General features: G+C 43.8%; 1 protein-coding gene across 1 annotated transcript in view; it reads right to left on the reverse strand.

Annotated features, from left to right (window-relative positions):
* The window catches only part of LOC128262896 (muscle-specific protein 300 kDa-like), an 80,007-nt gene extending 55,085 nt beyond the window's left edge, over positions 1-24,922 (reverse strand). The window contains 10 exon segments of the mRNA XM_052997465.1: positions 3,338-3,489; positions 5,422-5,727; positions 8,321-11,103; positions 11,214-11,451; positions 12,227-12,864; positions 12,867-13,368; positions 13,670-13,984; positions 14,358-20,804; positions 20,806-23,810; positions 23,813-24,922. Of these exon segments, the coding sequence (XP_052853425.1) occupies positions 3,338-3,489; positions 5,422-5,727; positions 8,321-11,103; positions 11,214-11,451; positions 12,227-12,864; positions 12,867-13,368; positions 13,670-13,984; positions 14,358-20,804; positions 20,806-23,810; positions 23,813-24,773 (15,347 nt within the window). The 5' untranslated portion in view covers positions 24,774-24,922.
* Positions 24,923-24,928: the final 6 nt, after the last annotated feature.

The following is a 24,928-nucleotide window of genomic DNA, read 5'->3' on the forward strand; positions in this document are numbered from 1 at the left end:
AAGCGGCGTTCGAAAACTTCAACATGAAATTAAAAGAAATGGGGGGAAAAGAAATATGCTTCGGTTAAATGCCGTTGGCCCATAAGAAAATCCATTGCCATACATCTCTCTTTTTTGGGGGCACCGCTTGTTCGTTCTTTGCTGCTTCTCTGGTTTTTACTACTTCTTAGTTAATTAATTTGATTTAAAAATATGCGTATATGTATTGCGGTCGCTTCGTTCGTTTGCTCTTTCATTTAGTTTCCAGCCATCCAGTTTGAGAAACACGTCCGCTTGCAACTAACTCTAAATTAAAACTGAATCGGCCAGAATCTCATGCAAAAATTGCCAAAAACTTTTCAGTTCCCTTGCGCTTCGTCTTTCGTCGGCTGTCGATCGTTAACAGTGCACACACGAAGGCACCACGGAAATAAAAGAACGAGAAAACTCACCACACCTCAATATCTGAATAAAAGGGGGAACGCGAGTGTGAGGTGGGCTCTAAAAATTATTATTGTTAAATGCGCTTGACATTGAATAAACCGGCTAAAATCATTGAACTTTGATTGGGAAGCCCAGCCCTTACCATTTTTCATGAGAAAATAGTATTAACAATGTAGGCTTGATTGATAAATCCATTTTGCCGGTTTAGATAAGAAAAGCCGGCAATAAACTTACCACAAGAGAGAGTCGCAAAAAGAGAGAGTGGGAGTGAGAGCAAGTGGAATGGAACAAAAACGGTAACAGCGCTCTGTTAACGTATAACAGTGGCAGAAATAAACTTATTATTACCCGATTACCTCATTTGGGCAAAGTTTTTTATTATTATTCGCTTCTGTTGTTGTCAGTTTTTGATTTTCTCTTTTTTTTTGCGGTACCCCAATGACAAATTGTTAATGCAAATGCATATGCAAATCACAGATTAAATTTGGATTTGTTTGGTTGCCTAATGAATTTTTCTAAAGCCTGATAAGATTTTCAAATCAACAAAGTATGATTCAGAAATAGTTCAATTATCATTATATTTAAATAAACTAACACATATGGTTTCTCGTTACCTTTTTCCATATTTCTCTGCCATTTCTCAACGATGAAGTCACCCAAGTCAAGCAAAACATTTAATTTCACTTGCGCCTTATTATTTACTTATTTTTTGAATTATTTTTTTTCGGCACATTGTTTACATTTTGCTCATATCGCTTTGAGTATTTATTCCGTCATTTCATCAATGGCATACATTTAAATTTACTTGCTGCTAATGAAGTTAATTGTCGTCTTTTACATAAACACGTTCACACACGAAAGGACAGAAATCGTTATAAATAAATTAATAAATCCCCACAAATGCAAATAGGCTTACGCAATATTTAATGTCTTTTTGCTGATTAGATTTTTGCATGCCGAAACAATGTTATTAATATCTCAAGTAATGCATTGAAATTTTGCGTCGCATTTTAGGATATATAATATACATATCTCAGTTTTGAGACTATATAATTATCGATGACATGCCGCTGGGGGCATATTAGATCATTCATTTCGGCGTGATGATGGCATAGTTTATTTGTTCAGATTGGGACAGCCGCATTCGAAAATGAGAACAATTAAAGGAATAAAGAAATGTCAGTGAATTAATTGGGGGACGCCTTTGGGAATTATACGGGAAACGAAAGAAATATCTAAATATTTTAAAGACAAATATTTCATGCCCCATTTCCCGTGTAGCTTAATATTTGAAATATTATTTGAAATTATTTGTATATAGACTACCATTTCGAATATTTCATTGGCATTATATTTTAAGACGACAAGAAGTAAATATTAAAATTTAATGGCTTTTTGCTATTTTTTAGTTTAAATGTATAACATTTTTAGTTTATATTTCTTAGAAAAGCAAATTCTTGGTAATATAATATTTTTCATAGGGTTATCACGTTTTCTTTATTGTTATTTACTCAATCAACAGGGAAACGTGATTATCCAAAGAATATATATTTGATTTATCGAAGCCGTCATCGCCTGGCAGCAGTCAAAACATTTGTCATTCAAAGCCTCTTGAAAACTTACGCACATTGCGGTTCGTTTTTGGGGGAAAATGTGAGGAAAATTATAGCCACAGCTGCTGCTCTCGTTTGTGAGGCAGAATGCTGTCAGGAAAACAAATTGTGTGTAAAAATAAAACAAAACAGACAGAAATTGTGTCAGTGTGAAAGGCCAAAAGGGAGAAAATTGGGCCGCTGTCAACGAAAAAGTGTTTACGTGATCAGTGGGTGTGGTGAGTTCTGAATCTTGTCAACATGCCAGATTGCTGCTGGCAACATGTTGCCAGGCTTATGCACGTGACAAATAATCAAGCGAATGAATTTTTCAGAGCGAACTCAATGATCAACAAGAAAAGCAAAGTGAATTGGCATATTGGCACAGTTTTTGTGTTTTTCTAGCGCCAGGCAACAACAGCAATGTTTATCAGGCATTTCCGCAAAAGCACGGAACGAGAATTCTCTTCATTTGTGGCGCTTATCAAGTCGCAGAAGCAAGAATCGTCAAATACTATATACTATATGTGTTTGCAGTAGAACCCCTATCGATAAGACCCATTTTGATAAGAACGAAGCTTTGGCACAGTTCTTTGAAGAACGCGATAGCCCAGACAAAAAAAGAAATGAAAACAAATGGTTAAAAATAACAGAAAAAAGTTTTCCCCGCAAACATTTCTATTCGCAGTTCTTGGAATTAAACTTAATGTTTTCGGGAAATGGAGGGCCGAGTAAAATAACAAACTATAAGCCACGGCTTACGTAATGCACATACAACAAAACACCGACAACGAAGCGTAACAGTTGGTCTGACGTCAGTTTTTGACTCAACTTTAACAATAAGATGGCATTTCGAGGGCCGAACAAGTCAAGCAAGTTAGAAAAAAGTAGAAGAAGCCGAGAACAAAAATTTCTTTTCATCGCTACAATTAAAAGTGCAACTATAAAGTTATCAAGAAACTCATATAAAGTTCCGTTGAATGAATCACTGTTATAGAAATTATTTTCATCATAAGATTTCTGTACGCACTTAATTATGAGTACGATATAAGCATGAAAGCCTCTCAAGATAGTCAACTGTAACCAGTTAAAATCTCCAAGTTGCCATTCGTTTTCATTAGGCAACAAGTTTGGCAGCTTGATAATGTATGCAAGCCAATTCAATTTCCGGAATTAAACGTTTCGATCGGGGAACCATTGTTTGTATATTGTTTGGGTTTGTTTTTCTCCTCTTTTTTTTTGGGTCCCATGTCACGCGTAGTTTAACACAGTGTAGTTGATAGATAGAATTCAGGTAATTGGGGTTTCAAATGGGTACTCACTTGGCCTGCTGTTCAACTAACTTATCCACTTTGGCCTGTATGGCCTCCGCCGAGGGTTTGTGTACTTCCCCAAGGAATGTGAGGATGGATTTAGAGAGCGCCTCGATTTCTTTATGTGATGATTTAAGTTGATTTGATTCTTCACGTAATTCCTAAAAAAAAAAAAACAAGAATTTATCAATTACAACATTTGCCTCAATTAAGATTAATTTGGTGTGGTCATGTAATGGATGAATAAATATCATTAACTGTAACATCTCTTTTTTTGTAGAGCTTGCATAAACCTCATTGTATTTTTATGTGTTTCTCCCTCAGTTTCAGTTTCATTTCCAGTTTGGAAGGTCAACATTGAATATAAGAAAAATAAATTTGTTGACTTGACTTTGCAGCTTTTGGATCTTGAGGTTATACAATTTTAAAGAAGTTTTTCAGCAAAATTATACAATGTTATCCAAGTTTATAACAAAAACAAGCAAATAAAATTTATAGTCTAATTTGGAGAGACAAAATTAAAGCCTTAACTATGTGTTTGCGTTTGTTTATCATCGATAAGTTAAATGGTTTTTGTTTTTTTTCGTTATCGCTGAATCCTACTTTATATGGCACATGTATGACAACATCGTAAGTTCGATATGGCCGGGCCTAACTTTTATGGCTGAAAACTGCTTCAATTGAAATGTGATTTGAAAGACTGTCATTCAAGTGGGACTAGGTTTTTTTTTGTAAGTTTGTGCGTATATTTGTACTATTTATAGTTGTCAAATTTAAAACAAAAAGCTGCTATCGGTCCAAACAATGATGTCACCTTACAATAAATTATTCAAATCACTACTGATAAGTACTACAAATATTAATTATTGATTCTAGTAAATTAATCGCTGAGGTTTTTGCTACCTTGAGTTCATAAAATAATGCAATTAATATGTAAATATAAATAAAAGCTAAGGTATTCAAACAACTCTATGTTATTTATAGGTCATTAATCATTCGGTGTCTCTGGTTCTCTGGGTGAACTAAAAACAAAAGTATTCAGAAACTGAAAGTTAGAATGTTGTTTTGGTAGCAATCTTCTTCCTTTGATTATTGTGATTTAGTGGCTTTTCCGTGTTAATCATTCACAACACATAGTTAAATTTTAATTGGACCTGCCTTAGACACTCAGCTGCTTTATAGCTTTTGTGAAGCTCAACTTGGGAGAGAGCCAAAGAGAGGGAGAAGCTCAAAGAGCGCAAGCTCCGGTCCACAACGTGACCATGAACTTGATGTCGGCATGGTGTTCACGGCTATATATATACATATATATCCGACTCTTACAATCGTGTTTATGCATGGATATTGGTAAAAATATTTGACAAACATAAAAGGCCCCAAGGGAGGGCGGATTTGCCATAACGAAACTATGTGAATGAATGGGTGCCGCAAAAGATATACACACAGAGATACGAACATGAAATTAAAAACATAAAATAATGTTTATCGTATGTCTTTTATATAAAGAAACATGGAGCGAGACAAGAGATAAAAATATAAATTGAAAACATTACTAATTTTTCTCTTATTCTTAATATAAGTGAGAACGATTTTAATAAAAAGATTCAAGGCGTGCATGAAACAAGTTATCATTGTAAACTCAAAAATATTTTAAAAATATAAATTTATCCTTAGACTTAACTTATAAATGTGTCCTATTCATTATATAAAATACAGTAATTTGGTCCAATAAATTATCAATTGGATAGGAAATCTTTTAAAGAAAGTTTTAAATTTTACAAAAGATTAAAATAATCTTTAAGGTTTCTTCAGTTGTCATTTAAAAATAAATAAAATATCTAATACTTTCGGACGAAGAGGTTTAGTGTTAAATAAATGTTTTTAAATAATTTGAATATATCTGCATAGAAAAAAACCTCCATTACTTATTTGTATATACCAAATAAAAAAGGAAGTAAATAATTCAACAAAAATGGTACCCTTTTCATAATCTTTCTCTAAAAAATATGTTTCCGTGTACCTTTGAAATGTATCCAGCATGTAAATATCTAAGCTGACCTTAAAGGGCTGACGTGACGCTGTGTTCAACTCACCTGAATGGCATTCTTCGTGTCTTCCAAATGACGTCGGGATCTTACAGTCGGATCGACATTGCGGAACTTGTCCTCCAGTCGACCAAGTGCCTTTTCCCAGGCGTGCAGGCTGTTCTCGAAGCCGTCCCAATGCTCGGCCAACTGTTGCAGGTTGTCGCGTCGCTGCTCCAAGCTGCGTACCAGATCCTGCCAAGATCTGTTCAATCCGGCGTTATCCTGCTCGATCAGCTGGCGATTACGGGCGTCGGCCTGGCGGATGAGCGATTGAGCCTGCTGGTTGACTAGCGTTAGGTCGCTATTTTGGCTCTGAAATGTGCGAAGAACAACGAGAGCAGTGTGAAATAGATTGTGACGCAACACCGATTCCGGAACCGCGATTTATACAAAATATATACATATATTGGTATAGAGTGATATTATAAATTCCCGTTTATGCCTCCTTGGCGGAAGATTCGCTATAAACGCAATTGTGTAGGTCGTCGTTTCCACTTTGTGTGCCCTAAATTCAACTTTGACATATGTCTGGCCCATGGAGTTGAAAGGCAAACGCTGCTTAATTCGTATAAAATTTTATAGATTTTTTCACACACACACATTCACGCACTCAAAACACACAAACGCACCTCGAGTGTAGCCTTTATTTGTGGGCTTTATTTTGTTTGACTTCTTATGGGTCTTTTATAGATTTCAATGGCTGATGACGTTAGCCGTTGGCTTTTCAATAATTGTTGTCTATCTGTGGCTGGCTATTTTGTTTTATTATGTTCAATTTCAATTTGCGCCTTGCCTCAAGCACATGGCATTTTAAAAACGAAACGGGTAATTCAAATTTAACAAATTTAGCGATTCCCTCCTCTCTCTTGCTTCTGCTCTCTCTTTCTAACTAACTATATACATGTATATAGTACAAGTAATGCGCGAATCGCGAATACAAAACAAAAACACGTTGGCAACCGCACAGATAAACGTCTCAACTTGAAGTGAACTCGACGCAACTCAAAAAAACCCAACAGGCCCAAAAAGCAAATAAGCACGAGTTAGAATCTCGCCGCTCTTAATTCCCCAAAAAGAGCGTGCCAAAAGAGAGCAAAAAAGCCGGGCAAACACGTTTTTACTTTGATTTGGCATTATATATGTATATACATATATACACTTTTTTTTGGGTGGGCGTGGGCGGCAAAAGTTGGGCTTCGCATATGTACACATATTACGCATACGCCACCGTGTGCACGTCACTCTCTCAATTTTCAGCAACAACAAAAATTGACTACCGGCATGCCACAGAAACCAATAACAACAAACTATGAGTACAACAACCAAACAGCTGTGTCCAAAAGAGCAAAAAGAGGAAGCCTCAAAGGGCCGGTTCTCTTAAAGCTCGCTCAACCAAAGTCACTAAAATGAGCGCTTTTGTTGTTGTATCTCAATATCTTACTGAAGAACGAGGGCTAAATTTAAATTTAAAATATTCAAGACCTTGATATAATCCAAAATAAATTTATTGTTTCATAACATCATATAAAGAAGTCGGGTTTTAAAACAAACTTTTTAAAGAGTTGCAATACTTTGACTTGCCAAACATTATTTATTAGTTTTTTTTTAGATTGTAAGCTGCCATCGGTATTTTATTTACAAATATATATTTTGGTTCAGTTTCTTGAATTAAAAAATAAAGTGTTTGCGTAAAATTGTTTAATAAATTTGTTGCCAATGTCCCTTAATATTTATCTCGACCCAAATTATTACATTATTATTTATTATCCCATCCCTGGCTCAAAACTGGTTGACTGATACAGTGTTGCTACTGCTGATGATGTCATGAGCTTAATTCGTTTCGCGGCTGTGGCAGCAGCAACAACAACAGCTGATTTTTTTTCAGTTTCTGAGCATAAAATTCGAGCTAGTGCCTTGAATAATTATAATCGAACTGAAAAGTCTGAACGATAAGCATAACACAACGACAACTAGTGAACTAGTAGGTTAAAAGTTTAATGAGTTTTCAAGGTAAAAGCTTACGAAAGTAAACAAATGGCCACTCAACTCAACGTGTTCAATAAACAACTATCAGCCCAAATAAAAAAAAGAGAGAGATTAGCAATCTGGCAAAAAGAGAGAGGCAAACTAAGAGAAACGCACTCAAATGCAATTGAAAGTGAGTTTATGAGTGGCTGAGAGTGTGCTTTTTTGCTTTTGCCGGCCGGCAAAACCATGACTACGAAATGCAAAACGAATGCACTTTGATTTTCTTTTTCTTTTTTTTTTGTTCCACTCCATAAAGTGGCTCTGAAGTGGATACATTCGCATATGTATGTTTGTGGCACATCCTTGTGCAATGTGTCATTTTTTGGAAAACAGGTCTTTTGGATACACACTTATATGAACAAAGCATGCAAGCGAACAGCTGAATGCCCATGGCCATTATAAATACACACAAATGTAGCATATGTATAATCCATATGCTGGGTTTTTATTTAAAAGTTGTCCTAAGCAATTTTTGTTCATACAAAAGCCTACCTCGTAATAATTCATTTTTGCATAGTTGTAGTTTTTCATTTTGTTAATCATAATGCTTACTTGTTATTAAAAAAAAACCAATAAAAAAGTGTTTTTCAAGGCAAATAAAATTAATTTTTAAATATTCAAGTTACAAAAATCACTTCAACTCTTAAAGTATTTTAATAGAATAGGAATAAAAAAATGTATGACTGATCTATTTTTAAAATTTCATTTTTAATTTTTTTCAAAAGTTACTTATAAACTTTTTTTTATTTGCCTTTTCCATAAGCTAGAAAATTTATATTATTATTTTAACTCCAGTTGCATGTATAAATTATGCAAAATTTATCGATTTATTTTGTAGGTCAAAATAGGTAAACCCAAAAGCGTTTCCAAAACTCACCTGAACATTTCCGATGGCGTGGGTCAGCTTCTGGATGTTGAAATGAAGTCCGGCCAGATTCTGGACAGGCTCATCGCTGAACTTGGTGCGTTCGATGGTGGCCTTGACGCGATCAATGGACTGTTGGTACTCCCGCCAGCGTTCCGCCTCCTTCTCCAACTCACTTTGCTGTGTTTTGGCATTGGCCAGTGTGTTGGTCAACTTGTTTTGGAACTGAGCCAACTCCGCCGAAAGTTCCGACTGTTCGTAGTTGTTCAGCGAAGACCAGATCTTGTCCGCTGCCTCCTGGATCTGCTTGTGCACGAGATTACGGATGGGGGCCTCATTGCCAAAGAAGATCTTGTGTTCATCGAGATCCTGAACCAAGTGCTCGTAGTCGATGCCATGCTGGCTGTTCTGCAGACGCAACTCGGCTTCGTGGACCCAATCATTGAACTTGGCCACCAGTTGCATGTACTCCAAACGTGAGTCGCGGTTGTTCTTCAGATACTTCTCGCGCTCCTCAAGTTCATGGGGCAGGGAGGCCACCAGGGACCGGCCCTCGGAGAGCATTTCCAACAGCGAACTGGGCATGCCGATTTCGGTTTTAACACCATCATTGATTTTGTTGAACTTAGCGAGATACGATTCAATGTCCTGGCTGAGACCCTGGTGCTTTTGCAGCTCGCGCTCCACTGACTCGGGATCGCGATCCAGCAGAGGACGCGACTTGGCCGCCCCCTCGTGGCTGTGCAGCCAATCGAGAATTTCACTCAGCTCGGCGGCCATCTTCTTGTGCGATTCCAGCTGCAGTTGATGCTTCTGGCGCTGCGATTCCACCGCCTTGCGAAGATTCTGCAGTTGATTCTTCAGCGATTGCAGTTGCTCGGTGATGCTGTTCTTATCGGCAGCATTGCCCTCGGAGGCGATCTTCTGGCCCTTGTCATTGGCGCTGGCCAGGACACCCTCGCATTCCTGGATTTTCACAATCACATCATCGTACTTATTGATCTTATCCTCCAAACTATCGGGTGAGTTTTCAATATCAATTATGACATCGGTGTACTTCATGATGAAGGCAATAATCTCATTGATCAAGGCAATAAACTGCTCGCGGAGCAGCAGAAGCTGGCGAAGATGGGCCAATTGATCTTCAATCAGTTTGATCATATCATCCTGCTGGGCCAAAATGCTCTGCAGCTCTGGCAAATCGTCCATTTGCATATCGCCCATCTTGCTCTTGCTGTCCTTGAGTTCCTTGAGTATGCCCTCATAGGCGCCCAACAAATCCTGAACATCTTCGATCCTGGAGCCGATTGGACGATTGAGTTCACGGAGTTTCTGCTGAATGGTGCCCAGGAACTGGCTGCAATCGGCCAGCCTGCTCTTGGCATCCTTGTACTTCTTGATGTGATCGCCCAAGGCGTTCACCCGATCATCGATGGTGTTCTTGATCCTGCCATAACGATCCTTCATGTTCTTGATGTCATCGTTGAGCTTCAGCTTATCGGCATTGCTCAAAGTGGGCAGAATACTCTTTCCCTGTTCGGAAACATCGTTGATGAGGCCGCCCTTGTTCTCGGCATCATTGAGGAGCTTCTTATAGTGGGCCAGTTGCTCCTCCAAAACAGGCAGACTGGTGGTACGCAGCTCACCCTCGGTGGCTGTTTCCATTTCATTCAACCAATCGCCCATGTTCTTCATCGAATCCTCGAAGGCCTTGCGACCTTGCAGCAGATCATCCAGGGACTTTCCTCTCTTGCTGCTCTCATCCTTCAGGGTCTGATAATCGGCGGCTATTTCATCCAGAATCTGCTGCAGTGCAGCCTTATCGCCATCGTCGCAATCCTTCATTATGTTGGCCGCTTGACGCTGAACATCAGTCAAGACGCTGTCGTTGAACTGCTTGGCATCGTCATCATATTTGCGATTCTCCTGGATTTTCTTCTCGATTTCAGCGGAGGTAAGAGGGTGATAAACCGGCAGCTTGCGCACTTCGGAGATTTTAGTCTTCAACCATTGACGCGCCTTATCCAGATCGTTCTCCAGGGATTTGCGTGCCTTGCTGGCCTCCAGAGCACGATCCAGTTCTGCCTTGAGCACGCCCGATAAATTGCGATTCTCTGAGTTGAGATTACGCAATGCGGACTCGAGTTGGGAATATTCAACGGGTTCCAATTCCTGTTGCATATTGGCCACACGCTTCTCCAGAACATCAGCCAGCGATTGCTTGGCCTCGGCGTCCTTCATCAGACTCTTGATCTTCTGCTGTCGTGCCTCGGCATCCTTGGGCGTGTAACCCAATGGAGTGGGTGCCTGCAGTTCCTCAATCTGCTGCTTCACCCAATTCTGGAGCTGATCGATCTCACCCTTGGCGCCCTCCACTCCCTTGTTGGTCACATCCAGCAATTGGGCCTTACGATCGATGCGCTTGCCAAGATCGGCAAAACGACGATCCAGCGACTTCATTTGCTCTTCAACCTGCTGACCATCCAGATTGCTGATGACCTCCGCCACCTGGGAGGCCTTGCCCTTGAGTTCCTGAATCTTGGGATGTCCTTGCAGTTCGTACTCGTTCTTAATCTCATTAATGGCTGCCGTTTTCTGGGCACAATTGAGACCGGAACCACGATCCAGAACATCCATGCGTTTGATCAGGGTATCGAACCAGTTTTGTACATCTGCCATTCCCTGGCGATAGCCATCGATCACATTTTGACCTGCCTGCTTCTTGGCAATGGCATCCATGAGCTCCGATTCCAGCTTGTCAATGTTGTCATCCAGATCGGTGTCTTCATCGCCCACTGTTAGTTAGGTCAAGATAAGTTCATTTAAGTTTAATAAAAGGGTCACAAGTTCGACCATCACAGAGACACCTAAAGATGAAAGTTGAAATTCTATAGCTAACACTTACATGATCCTGTCATTTCCAACATCAGTTGCGATCTCTTGTCACCGATGGAGTTCAACAAATCGTTCATGGACACCAGCTCCTGTTGGGCTGCCTCAGGACGCAACTTGCAAGGACGCATCATCCAATCTGAGACAGAGCTCTGCTGTTTCTTCACCCAATCCTGCAGCTCGGCGCGCTGCTTCTGCTGTTGCTCCAGTTCGCTAACGGATGCAGTCAAACCACCCAAGTGGGATTGCACCTAAACCAAAAGAGCAGGAACAATAATTAGGAAATAAATAATAATAAGTTTTATAAAAAAGAAACCAAGCAATTGTTAATATATACTGTAGCCATGCAGTCCGCCACCTGTTTGATCCTATCTAGGAAGGATCCTGACTCTTACCTTAGCAACTAGTTCATTCAGCTTGCCCACATGGGCACTATTCAGGCGAACTATACGACGATAGTTGCTGACACGCTCGTGGGCAATTGGATCCAAAAGCGCCTCATTCACATCGCTGAGCTCAACCTGGATCTCAACATCATCATCGTCTTCATCTTCAACATCTTCAACATCTTTGTTGACATCTTTGATTGAGCTCTGAGTCTTTGGAGGCGGTTTCTTTATATGCAGCAAAGCACAAGGCATAGCGTTTTTTTTTTTTTTTTTGTGGGTTGTGCATTTTACAACAGTTACGGGGAGGAGTGCGGCAAATCAACAAAAGTTAGAGCAGTGTTGGGTTTTGTAGGGTTAAGGGATTAATAAAAAGAACAAGACGTTGGTTAGAAAATAATAGAACAATTAAAGAAAATAGAATGGAAGATAGGCATTTCTAGGCTTTTCATATTTATGTTCAAAAAATTAAAAAGAAAATAATATTTATTTTTAATATTCAAAAGAAAACTACAAAGCTAAACAAAGCCAACAGAAACTACTAATACATTCTGCCATTCTTTTTTTAAAAATGTGAATTTTGAACTACTAAAAGTGATCGCAAGACTACAAATGCAATAAGGATTCAACGTTATCCTACCTGATCCAGCAGATCTTCGAGCTTGGCGCGCACAATGAGCTCCCTTTCGGGAATGGCCTGCATGGCTGTCTCCAGTGGAGAACTTGGACGACTTATGGAGGCAGTGGCTGCCTCACAGGCCTGAACGGCGGCTGCCAATCGGGACTTCTCATTGTTCAATTTATTCTGCATTTCCTGGGCACATTTCAATTGAGTTTGAGCCAATTCCAGACTCGTGGCCGGGGCGTCCAGTTCGGTTTGAATAATCGGCTCATATGCCTCCAGATTACGCATAATGCTATCCAGAGTGTCCTCGTATTCCTGGAACTTAGCCAGCGACTCCAGCAGTCGATTCTTGATCTGCACTGAGGTTTGCAGCAGTGAGTTGTAGCTTTCCTGGATGTTCTTCAGCTGGGACTCAACAGTGGGACGAATGGCCGGTGTTGAGGTCTCATAGCGTTTAATCTGCGCCTGACCCTTGGCATTCAAGTCATCCAAATTGGTCTGATACTTTTGAATTTCACCCAACAGGGCCTCGTGCTGTTTGATCTGCTCCTGGGTTTGTTCGCGATTCGAGATGAACAGCGAATTGTGGGCCATCAGCTGGAAGGAGATCTGCAGCAGCCACTTCTCCACATCCTGCAGACTCTGGTGGTAGCATTGTAATCGAACATCTCCTGCTCCAACGCCGCAATGTGAGCGGCGCAATCCGTCTTGAGCTTGTCGCAACGGGACTGCAAGCGATTCACTGCATCCACTTCGGTGCCCAGATCACGAGCCTCCGACTGCAGCTGCTCCAGCTCATTACCCTTTTGTTTAAGCTCATTCGCAAGGGTCTTGTAGCGCTCCAGCAGAGTCTTCATTTCGCTCAGTTCGCCCTTGGTTTCGGGTGCCATCTTGAGTGTCTTCTCTGCTTCGTTCAGCCATTTCTCAAGCTTGTCCTTGTTGGCAGCAAAATCGTTCCAACGATTTTGTGCCTGCTTCAGATCGCTCAACTTTTGCTTGACCGCCAGACCCAAGGCATCCCAATCCTCACGCACCCTGGTCATCAGTTCCCGCAGCTTCTCTTGCTTGTCCTCAGGCGTGATGTTCGAGGCCTTCGAGTAGGCATCCTGCACCAAAGCCAACAGATGCTGACCTTCGGGCAGGCGGGAAGCCAGGGACTGTTAAAAAATATAATTTATAAATGTTATAGGTTTTGAATTAAAAATATATCACAAACAAAAATAAAATATATATTTTTAAACGACTAAAAAACTATTATATTGTTAAATGAAATTAAAAAAGATTTTTTTTTAAATTAAAAATGTAATACAATTCAAAAATATATTGATCGTTTAAATCAAATCGTAAAAGAAAATTCTTGAAATAGCTTTTTTTGCGCTGCAACTGGGAGTAGCCCCATATATATATAAGTTAAGTTTTTAAAAATGTTTCTTTTTGAATAAAGACTGGATAACTCACATTGACGGTATCCAGTTTCTGGGCAATGATTGCAGCATCGCCATCGGTGGAGCAGTCGTCTAGGACCTGCTGGGCCTTTTCTATCCAGGCATCCATTTCCTTCTTGTAGTTCAGGAACTCAGTGTGATCGGACAGATTCTTCTCGATCTTGGCAACCAATCCCTGGGCGGAAGTCAGAAGCTTGGTGTAGTTGGCCTGGGTTTCGATGGTCTGATCCCGAATGCGAGTGCAGGCACTCTGCTCCATGAGCAGCTCGCAGTTATCGTTCAGATCCTCCACATTATCCTTCTCGGCCAGCACTTCGTCAAGCAGTTTCTGCGAGAAGACAAGGACTTTAGTTTCATGATCTATCACTGGTTATTGAAAGCACATAAAGCAATTAGGCATTAGACAAGAGTCTGTGTAAATGATTAGCTGCAATTGAGTTTACAAAAAGTGATTAGCTGAAAAGTTAGCGGTAGTGATTAGTGTGGGTTTAGTAAATGATTTAATTTCTCACGGTACGAGGTATTTAGATACAAATTTTGTTGTCGGTGAGAGTTCTACATTAGGTGCGCGCTTTGGCTATATATATATATTTATAGATAATATTCGATTACATTTTTAGTATTTTTTGTTTTTTTTTTTTTTTTTTTGTTAGAGGTGCGTGCGACAGTTGCGAGAGCTCGACTTGACGAAGATTTCTTACCTTGGCATTAACCAAATCTTCGGGGTTCTTGTTCTCGCCTTCCTGGGATTTGGTAACGCGCTTGCTCATCGTTTCGATCCACAGGTTGATCTTGTTGAACTTCTGCAGGAATGTTTGCCAGGCGGCCAGGCAGGATTCCAAGCTGCTGCGAGCATCCCGGGATATTGCCTGAAGGGTTTCCCACTCCGAGGTTAGATGCTTGATCTCCTGGGCCACATTGTCCTGGCCCTCGCTTCCGCTGGTGGCAATCACCGCCTGGCTGAGCTCCTCGCAGGCTTCCAGCAGAGATTTGCCATCCAACGAAGAGGACTGTATGTCTCCCAATCGATTCAGACGACTCTCCACTTGATCCTTCTCGCCATGACAATCGGCGCACTGCTCCACTTCGATGCGTGTGCGACGCAGCCAATCCTGCAGCTCATTGTAGGCCTGCTTGTATTTCTCGTGGCTGTTCACCTGGTTCTCCAGTGACTCGATGATCTTATTCACCTGCGTCTGCAGCTCATCGAATTTGCCTAGACCAGGCTGGAAGTCATTCAGATCCAAGCTGTTATCCTCCTTTAGACGCTGATTGATCTTCTCCACAATATCATTATGTCCGTTGATGTCACGCTGAATGACGCGGAATTTCTCCAGCGCCGCACGCTTTTCGCTTAAATCGTTGAGGTACTCATCACTGGCCTTCACACTCGGCTCCACATCCTCCAGCCATTCGACCAGGATCTTATACAGCTTGAAGATCTCTTCCAGCTGGGCAAGGCGATTGGCCAACTTTTGGCGTACATCGTTGAGATCCACCAAGAGTTTGTCAAAGTCCTGTTTCAGGGATTCCGTGTCTTCCTGGATCTTCGCTGCTCCATTTTGTTCGGTGTTCATTATTACCTTCTCCTTGAGCTCCAACAGATAACGCAACTTGTTTTGTCCGGTTTCGAAACCTTGACGAAGGTTTTTCACAGTGTTCAATTTGATTTGAACTTCGTTAAGAGTTCCGGGTATTTGCTCACACTCGGCCAGTTTCTCGCGGGTCTTCTCAATCCACGATTGGCACTCTTCGTACAGACTGTGATGCTGCTGATGCTCCTGATAGTGCATCTCCAGGCGACGCATCACCTCCTTGGCCAGGGTCAGTAGAGCATTGTATTTGGTGGTCAACTGCATGATGGCATTGCTGATCCTTGTGTCGGAACAAGTCTCCAGCAGAACCTGGGCCTTCATGTTAAGGTCATCCAGCGTCTTCTGCCAGTCGAATAGGGTCTGCAGATGTCCCTGGAATTGCTCGAGGACAACCTTCTTTTGGATCAAACTATCCTGCAGCTTATTGTAGGATTGCACCAAAGCTTCGGTCTTACTTAACCACTCCAAAGCTTCGGTGTACTGATCCTGGTAGTCGGACCACTTGACAATGCCCACTTCCAAATAATCCTTGGCCTTATTCAGGGCTTCACTGTAGGCATCGAATTCCTCTTGAAGCAGGGCCACTTCCTGTTCGATGATTTCACAATCCTCGGGCTCTGCACTGCGGCAAGCGATCTCGCCCTGCTCCAGAGCATTCTTCAGTTTCTGGGCACCTTCTGGAAGTTCACCCTGCAGTATCTTCAGTTGGTGCGTCTTCTCGGCCAGGGCTTGTTTATCTCCCGTGGGCTCCGAGCACTTGCTCAACCGCTCCTTGGCGTTTCTCAGCCAGGTGGCAAACTCATTGCCTGCATCAATCAAAGACTGATAGCTCTCAATGGTGTTCTTCTGCTTCTCATACAGATCCTTGGCTTGCTTGGTAAGATTCTCGTACTTATCCGAGATCTCAGTGCCCGGAGCACCCTGCTGGAGAACTGAAGCCTTGGAGGTGACCGACTGAATCATGGGTTCAAAGGACACTATATCCTGGACAATGTTATTCGTCTGCCGGAGATTGGCCTTGCGTTCGCTCAAACCACAACTGAGACCGGGTTGACCACGCTTGGACTTGACAATCTTCTGTTCACAGGCCTGTTGCAACTTGGCCTCCCTGTCGGTGATCCATTGCTGCAACTGCGAGTAGCTGGAACTGTAGTCCGCCCATTGCAGCAGATTCGTTTCCAGCTGCACCTTGGCGGTGGACATTTTCTTAACCAAGCGATCCCATTCGGTCTGGAGTTCCTTCATCTCAGTGTTGATGGCATCGCGTCCATCGGAGCGCGTGTTCCTGATAATCTTTTCGCCATTGTTAATGGCCGTGTGCACCAAATTCTGGCCAAGTTCACGGTTGCGAATCAGATCCTGGATCTGCTCCAGTCGTCGTTGGAGAGCCTCCTTGGAGCCAGCTCCCTCGCCTGCCGACTGAATCGTGGCCTTGGCATTGGCTATCCAATCCTTGGCAGATTTCATGTTAGCATCGTACTCACGATGCTGATCCCGATTGGTTTCCACCTTCTTGAGAACATCCTTGGCCAGGTTCACTTGCACTTGATAGACGGAACCCAGGTGGCGCAGCTGATTGTTCACATAGGTGTCCAGGTGGGACTTCAGTAGACTGGCAGCCGAAGCATTAAACTTATCGATGTCATCCTTGCCCTTTTCAAGACGCGACATCACCTCCTTCATATCGGCCACCTGTTTCTCCTTATCCGGAAGGTTGGGGCACAGGTTAAGCTTGTGATTCTTCACAAGGATGTCGATCTGTTGCAACCATTCCATTAGCCGCTCATACTCTTCCTTGTAAGCTCGCCACTGCACCATGGTGACCTCGAGGTTCTCCTTCTGCTGGTTGATTTCACGGAACAAGCCCTCGAAGCTGTCGCGCAGGGCACGGATATCGTTCCTAATGATCTCCTGACCTTGCGAAGAGGTACTGGCCAGCACCACTTCGCCAGTGTGAACCAAGTGCTCCACTAAAAGTTCACCCTGAGCCTGCTTGTTGAGAAGAGCTTCTGTGGCCTGAACAGCATTTTCAATGGCCAACTTATCGCTTAAGCTGCTCTGTTTCAGTGAAGGGAATTTCTCGCGTGCGCGTCCAATCCAGCTAACCAAATCATCGTAGGCCTCCTTAAACAATCGATGATCCCTGTACTGATCCTGGCGGTTCGAAAGAAGTTTTTGGGTCTTAGCGAAAAGTTCATCAAACGTATCCAGTACTTTTTGAGCCTGGAAGGCCGCCTGACTCTGTTGACCGCTGGCAATCATTTCCTTGGCTTGGATCTTCAGCGCGTCCACATCGATCTTTTCCACGCGCACCTTTTCCTCCGTAGATTTAACACGATCCAATTGAGCTCGCTTCTCTGTCATCGTTGTTTGGTGTTCACTTAATTCCTTAACCAAACCATCCAACCACTCGTTGAATTTGCGAACATTTTGCACTTGGTCCAGGAAACCAGACCATTGAGTAATAGAGTCGTCTAGATTAGACTTGACATCCATGATGCGCAGAGCAATTCCTGACCAGAGCTCTTGGAGATCTGTAAGTTCCTTGTTGATAGCTTCATGACCTGCGGGTGCTGTGTTAGCCAGCACATGCTGAGCCTGTTCCAGGATCTTCAAGACACGTGCAGAACCTTCGTCCTTCAGCAAGATAACATCTTGAATAGTGGCCAGCTTTTTATCCAGTTCTTTCGGACTCATAGACGACATGTCGGAGCAGTAGTCCAACTTCTCTTTAATCTCATTGATCCAAGAGGAACAATCAGAAATTGAGTTGTCAAAGTCTTCGTGGGAAGTGACGTACTGCTGCCAACGGTTGTTCAGTTCCTTGACCTTGTGGAAGATCTGCTGGTACTTGGTCACCAATTCAGGACCAGAGGCTCGATTGCTGCTGGGACCCTTAAGCAGGGTTTGCGCCTTCTCCGTGACATTGTCAACTTCCAGTTCCTTGGCACGTACATCTCCCTGGAGAGCCTTCAGAGCATCCAACTGAGCACGCTTCTTTGGCAGATCCTCCTTAAGATCGATAGCATGAAGATTGTTATCCGTATCACGAATCCAAGCCAGACACTGGTCACGTAGTTGCTCATACTCCGACCAATGTTGTAGGCGCGCTTCAATACCCTCAATGGTGGAGCTGATAGTTGCCAGTAGACTTTCCCATTCCTGCTGGGTGGTGTCGATCTGGGACTTGATGTTCACCTGACCCACATCCACTGTACCCGGAATGACCTTCTCGCCCAAAGCCCTCACTTGATCAACTCGTGGGAACTCGTCAGCCAAACTGGCCTTAAGATTCTTTAGGCGGTCCAGGTTCGTGTGCAAAGAGATCTGCTCGAGATCCAAATCGCCCCAATAGTGAACCGTATTTTGAGTGGCATCGATAAACTCTTGAGCATCCATCACTGCCTTGGAGTATTGCTGATGGGCACTTACAATACCCTCATAGCGCTCCACGTAGTTCTGGGCACGCTTTTGCAGCTTTCCAAACCGATCAGAAATGTCCTTAAGGATTTGGTCCACGAGGTCTGTCTTCTCCGGTAAATTAGCGGCAATCTCTTGAAGGTTACCCAATTCCACCTGGTGGTTGTTAATGTCGTTAAGGATGTCACGATAGGTTTGTAACTTAGTGCGTTTCTCGTCCAGCGTTGTTTTCAGCTCGATATCAGCTGGAAGAGCATTCTCCGTTTCGTCTAACCAGCTCTTAAGATTATCGGCAATCTCATCAAAGCCAGACCATTTGGCAATTTTATCCTGAATCTTTCTCGCTGTGATGGCTAGGTTGTCAAACAACTGATCGAAGGTCAGGTCATCTAGCTGACTGCGAATGGCTTCACGTCCTTCGGTCGCTGTGGATCCGTAGCACTTCTCGCCCAGCTCAACGGTACTGTTAAGGAGCTGAGTGGCAGTTGGCTGCTGTGCCAGTAGTTCCTGGATAACCAGTTGCTTCTTCAGGAGATCGTCACGAGAGGCAACGGTGGACAAGTCACAGCAATCATCGTAACGCGCCTGGGCATTTGCCAACCAATCCGCGCACTGCTTGTATTTATCATTAAAGTGACCATGGTCCTGGACAGCCTGTTCGCATTTCTTGAGAATCTCCTTAGCGGTGGCTTGTATCGATTGGAATCTGGAGGAGACCTGCTGCACATTTACAGCAATCCTAGTCTCACCAGAACTTTGCACCAGCTCAGAGGTGTCGTCCTTCATCTTGTCAAAGTCAGCTTCGTTTTGGCGTAAATTCTGAGCCAGAGACTGGAAGCGATTCAGTTGCTCTTCCTTCTCCTCGAACGAAGATTTCAGATTGTAGTTCTTTAGAGCATTCTCCGCCTCGCCCAGCCAATTGATCAGACGATCCAAATTGACTTCGTAATCATTCCATTGCTGAAGGCGATTCTCTAGTCCACTCTTTACGTCACTTAAAGAACCACCGAACTTCTCAAAATCGGCATGCAAGTTGGCCAGATCACGGGCCATTGCCTCCTTCGATCGGGCGGGTATGTTATTGGCCTGTTGTTCGATGTGTTCCTCCAGGGACTTCAGTTTGGCCACACCTTCCGGCAAAGCATCCTGTATCTCGTTGATCTTCTGGAGACGTGCTTGTAGCGCTGCTTTGTTGCCTGAGTAGTCAGAGTAACCGGTGAGGCGATCCCAAAGATTCTTCTGATAATCCTGCTGAGCCTTCTGCAGCTCACTGAACTGCTGGTATACATCGAATGCTCCGTCAAGATCAGCAACTAAATTGGCACAGTCCTGACCCACTTGCTCATAACGCTTGTTGACTTCAGCCACAGCCTTGGAGATCTCATCGGCATTTGCAGGAGCTGCGCTTCCCAAAAGAGCTGCTGCCTTTTCATTTACTGCCTCGACAATGCGTTTATGGGAGTTTATGTCCTGGTTTGTGGCCTTGTACTTGTACAATTTGGAGCGAATTTCCTGAGCGCTAGTCCAGCTGGCTGGGTTTTCATTGTGAATAAGTTTTTCCACTTGATCCAACCAGTTGGTGGTTTGATTAAGAATGTCCTGGTAGCTGGTGAGCTGAACACCCTGTGCCTCCTGACGTTTCTCCAGATTGCGAATGCCCTCGTCCAGTTTGTCCCAACGATCGCGGATATCACGCAGGTCCTTGCGAATCTTCTCCCTACCCTGAGTTGAAGTCTCTGGCAGAGCCTTTTCTCCAGCAGCATTGAGAGCAGCGAATAAGCTTTCTGCCTGCTCTTTTTCAGACAGCAACACTTGCAGGATGTTCGAACTCTGGGTGGGTTCATCTAAGAGCACCTTCTCCATCTGCGCCTCAATGGGTTGCAGCCACAAATCCACCTCGTTGTACTTGTCCTGGTAAAACTGGTGATCGTCGACAAGGTTGGACCAACGGTTGACCACTTCCTTGCTTAGAACCTGTAGCAGTTGATAGCGATTGGTAATCTGAGTGGTAAGCGTCTTTAGACGATCAGCTCCGCAGTTGTTGAGCAGGGCATGGGCAGCATCTCCGAAGGCATCGACCTCCTTCTCTTTTTGGAGAATGAGTTCCCTTTGGATCTTGTACTTTTCCAGCTGCTTCCACTTTCTCGTGGAGCGTCGACTTAAGCTGCTGCTCACGGAAAACGGCCTCTGCATTGCGGCACCACTTGGTGAGCTCTTCGAGCGCCTTCTCAAACTTATCCCACTGGGCGAGCACATCCTTTTGCTTGCCTTCAATGCCCTCGATGTCGTCGAAATGGCTCTTCATGGTGGTCTCCAATTCCTCGATCTCCTTGTCCAGCACCTCATTGCCTTTCTCGGATGTAGTGGCCTTGACCTTCTCAAACAGATCACGTATATCGCTGATCAACTTCATGGCCTGCGGTTTGTTCTGAGCCAATTGTCCCAGTGTTTCAATCTTGCGCTTAATGTCCGCCTTCTCGCCATAAGCATCGTCGCACTCCAGCAACTTGGCCTTCTCATTCGAGATCCAAGTCTTGGCTGAAGACAAGGCATTGTTAAGTTCATTATGCTTCTGGACACAATCCTCCAGATTGTGCAAAATCTCATCGGATTTTTGGACAATGCTCTGGAAAAGTTGTTTGATCGAGGCTAGATACACATTCAACGAGTTATCCTTGATCTGATCCACCAGTATCTGGGCCTTGTCGCAGACATTATCGACAAGAACATTGTGCGTGGTGATCTCCTGGTGGAGTAACTTATGGTTCTGCAGTTGAGCACGCTTTTCCTGCAGCGTCGTTTTCGGTTCGGTGTGGCTCTGCATGGCCTTGTCCACATCCTTCAGCCACTTTGTGAGCTGATCCTGGGCAATGCTGAACTCGTTGAACTGCAGCAGACACTGATCGATCTTCTGTGTGGCCGAGTTCAAATCATCAGTGTAGTTGTCCCACAGAGTGCGCAGAGATCTCAATTGCTGGCGGATGATTTCACGACCTTCTGGACTGGTGTGTCCATAGAGCTTCTCGCCGCGGTCGATGAGACCCTCGAAAAGAGTGGAGTCCGAAATGCGTTTGTCGGACATCTCACGCAGCTTGTTCTGCTGATCCTGCAGCACGCTTTGATCGCCAACAATTTCATTGGCCTTGGCCAGCTCATCAGCTGAAGACTGAAGACTTTGCTTGAATGCATCGAAATCGTTATCGAAGCTCTCGTGATCCTTCACATAGTTCACATATTTGGCTATGGATTCCTTGCATAGGTTTTTCAGGGTCTGATATCGAGTATTCAGGCGGGACAGCTTAAGGTTCAAATCGGTTTCACCCTCAATCTCACGACCTTGATCCATCAGCTCATTGATAGCCGATCCACGGCGCTCAATATCCTTGGCAATATCCTGAAGCTGCTTCAAATGGGCATTCTTAGCTTCCGCTGTGCTTTTAAGGTTTTGGTTCTTGACGACCGCCTCGACATTCTTCATCCAGTTGTCCAGCTCTTCAATGATCGTGTCAAACTCATCCCATTTAGAGCAGAGCTGCTTCAGTTTTACGGCCGAGTCCTGACACAGCGTCATGAAGTCCTCCCAAGATTGCTTCGGCTCCTCGAAACCCTTAAGCAGGGCTGGATGGCCACTGGGATGGGTTTGGGTCAGCACAGTTTCCAATAACTTATGACAGGTATCGAAAATGGAATCACCCTCGGGCTTGTGCTGCAAAAGATTTTCCACCACAAGCAGTTTTTCCTCGGCGCCCTCCTTCTCGAAAGTCGTCTCGTTGAGAATGTCAATAGCTTCGGATTTAATAGTGTTTAGCCAGTCTTGCGCCTTTTCAAGCACCTGATCGTAAGCCTCATGTTTAACCACCTGGTTACCCACGGTTGTAATCCTATCGGAAATCTTCTTGGATAGAGTGTTATACTCCTGGATGGACTCCTCGGTCTTCCTCTCTGACTCATCATCACAAAGGGTCACAGCCTTGTCATGCAATTGTTTAAGAGCATTTTTGTGAAGGGTTATTTCCTGTAGCTGAGTCTTGTAGTTCTGCAGAGCAGCCTTTTTGGTGGCTAAAGTTGGATACAATTCGTCACCGGCGGGAACCTTTGCTTTCGACTCGTTGAGGTAGTGCGAAACCTGGGTGTAACTTTCTTCGATCGATGTCTTTTGAATCAAAACACCCTCTACCTGCTGCATGAAAGCATTTGCCTCATCGCGCAAATAATCGAACTTCTCACGCATTTGACGTAAATCTGAGCGGATACGTTCGCGATTATCGGGCGAGACCACAGGATACAGGGCCTCACCAATGTCCACAGCGTTGTTCAACAAAAGCTGTCCATTGTCAAAGGTCTTGATGTAGTTTTTGACAGTCTGCAATTGTTGAGCTGTGGCAGAAGAAGATCCAGGGGATCCCATGCGAGCCAATTCCTGGAATTCGATCTTAGCATCACCGAACCACTCATTGAAATCCTTGGCTGCCTTGGCAAAGTTGGCATTAGACAACTGGGCACTACGGATCTTGTCAATATAACCAGTCAAAGCTTTAGACACAGCCTGATAACGCTGCACCAAGTGGGTGACAAACTGTCCAATTCTTGCCTCTGGGTTCTTTTCAATTAGTTGCTGGGATGTCTGCTCAAGATTGTTGATTATGGGCTCATGGGCCAAGACATCCTGTTCAAGAATGGACAATTCCTGAAGCTTTTGTGGCACTTCGGGTAGATTAACTTGACTGCTGGTCTCTGCCTTTACCCTTCCTTCAACGTCACGCAACCAATTGGAAATCTGCTCGTTCGACTGCTCATACTGAGACCACAAATCCACATTCTCGTCGAGGATTCCCTTGATTTTGTCAAAGCTATCCTGCAGAGCCTGCATGTCCTTGCGTAGTAACTCGGCATCGTTGGTAAGTTCAGCCAGGTTTTGAGGTGATTCGACAGCCTTTAGCATTTCCAGTGACTTCAGTGTTTCGGCATGTCGCGCCTTGCAATCATCGATGCTCTTGCTGACCTCCTGTAGCGAAGACTTCTTCACGTCCAGGTTGTATTTGTCACTGGACGACTCAGGCTGACACCAAGCCACCTTTTCGCGTTGAGTGGCGATGATGCGCTTCAGCATGCCCACCTTATCGGCATGGAATTTCTTAGGAACTGCAGCAGAGAACTCTCGATCTTCTTGGCATAGAGATCAACATTCTCATAGCGCTTCTGCACGTTATTCAGTTCCTTCGGTATAATGGACTCACTGAAAGTGGGGTACAGATTACGCAGCTCGTCGACCTTTTGTTTAATGTTGTCAATTTCGTTTCCGCTATTGTCGAGTTCACCGCGCAAGGCACGGCATTGCAGCAGACGTTCCATGATCTTGTTATTATCACCGGACATGTCGTCGCACTTGATGAGCTGCTCACGGAGTTTGCTTACCCGCTCGCCAGCTTCCTTCGAACGTTTGCGTAACTCTTGTTCCTGATCATTAAACGAAGTGGTAACAGCACTCAAACGATCAGCATTGTTGCTCACTTCGGCGAACTGCTCAGTCAAGAGTTTATTGAGTGCAGATAGGGCGGGAATCTCAGCGCCTTTGTTTATCTTGATCAAATCATTTGTTTTCTCCACAATCGAATCCTTAAGAGCCTCGTAGGATGGCAACTCGGTGCGATATTTGCTCAGACGCATGGGTCCAAACTCAATTTCAATTGAGTTATCTGCCGCATCACAGAGTCCCTGATTCGTTTCGGACAACCAGGGTAGCAAGTCCTTCTTGGCATCTTCGATCTGTGACCAAATAACAGCCTCAGTCTCGTAGACATGGGCGTTCTTGGCCGTCTTGTCGTGCAGATCCTGCCAGGTTTGCTTGGCAGCTGTTACCTCCTGTGGCACTTCCTGTGGTACTGGTTCTCCAATGGCACTGAAAAGTTTAGCCACATTGTTGCCCCGTCGCTCGAGTTCATCCAAGCTGAGCTTAGATTTGCGCAACTGTTCCATGGTCTTTCTGGTCTTCTCGGAAGCTTGATGGAGCTCAGTTTCATCGCGTGGCTGTTGTGGTATAGCATTGAACAAATCTTCTGCCTTCTTTAGCTTCCTTGGAGAACTTGTCCTTGGAATCAGCATACTCCCTCAATGCCTGGCTTATCAAGTTGTACTTCTGTATGCGATCGGCAATCTCGTTCTGAAGGGAATCGTAGTTCTTATCCATCACAAGAAGGCTCTCCTGAATGGCAGGCATGCTGGCAATATCCTCACGCATCAGCAAAGAACCTTCGTCA

This window comes from Drosophila gunungcola, unplaced genomic scaffold (genome assembly GCF_025200985.1).
Source record: "Drosophila gunungcola strain Sukarami unplaced genomic scaffold, Dgunungcola_SK_2 000001F, whole genome shotgun sequence".
Taxonomy (NCBI): domain Eukaryota; kingdom Metazoa; phylum Arthropoda; class Insecta; order Diptera; family Drosophilidae; genus Drosophila; species Drosophila gunungcola.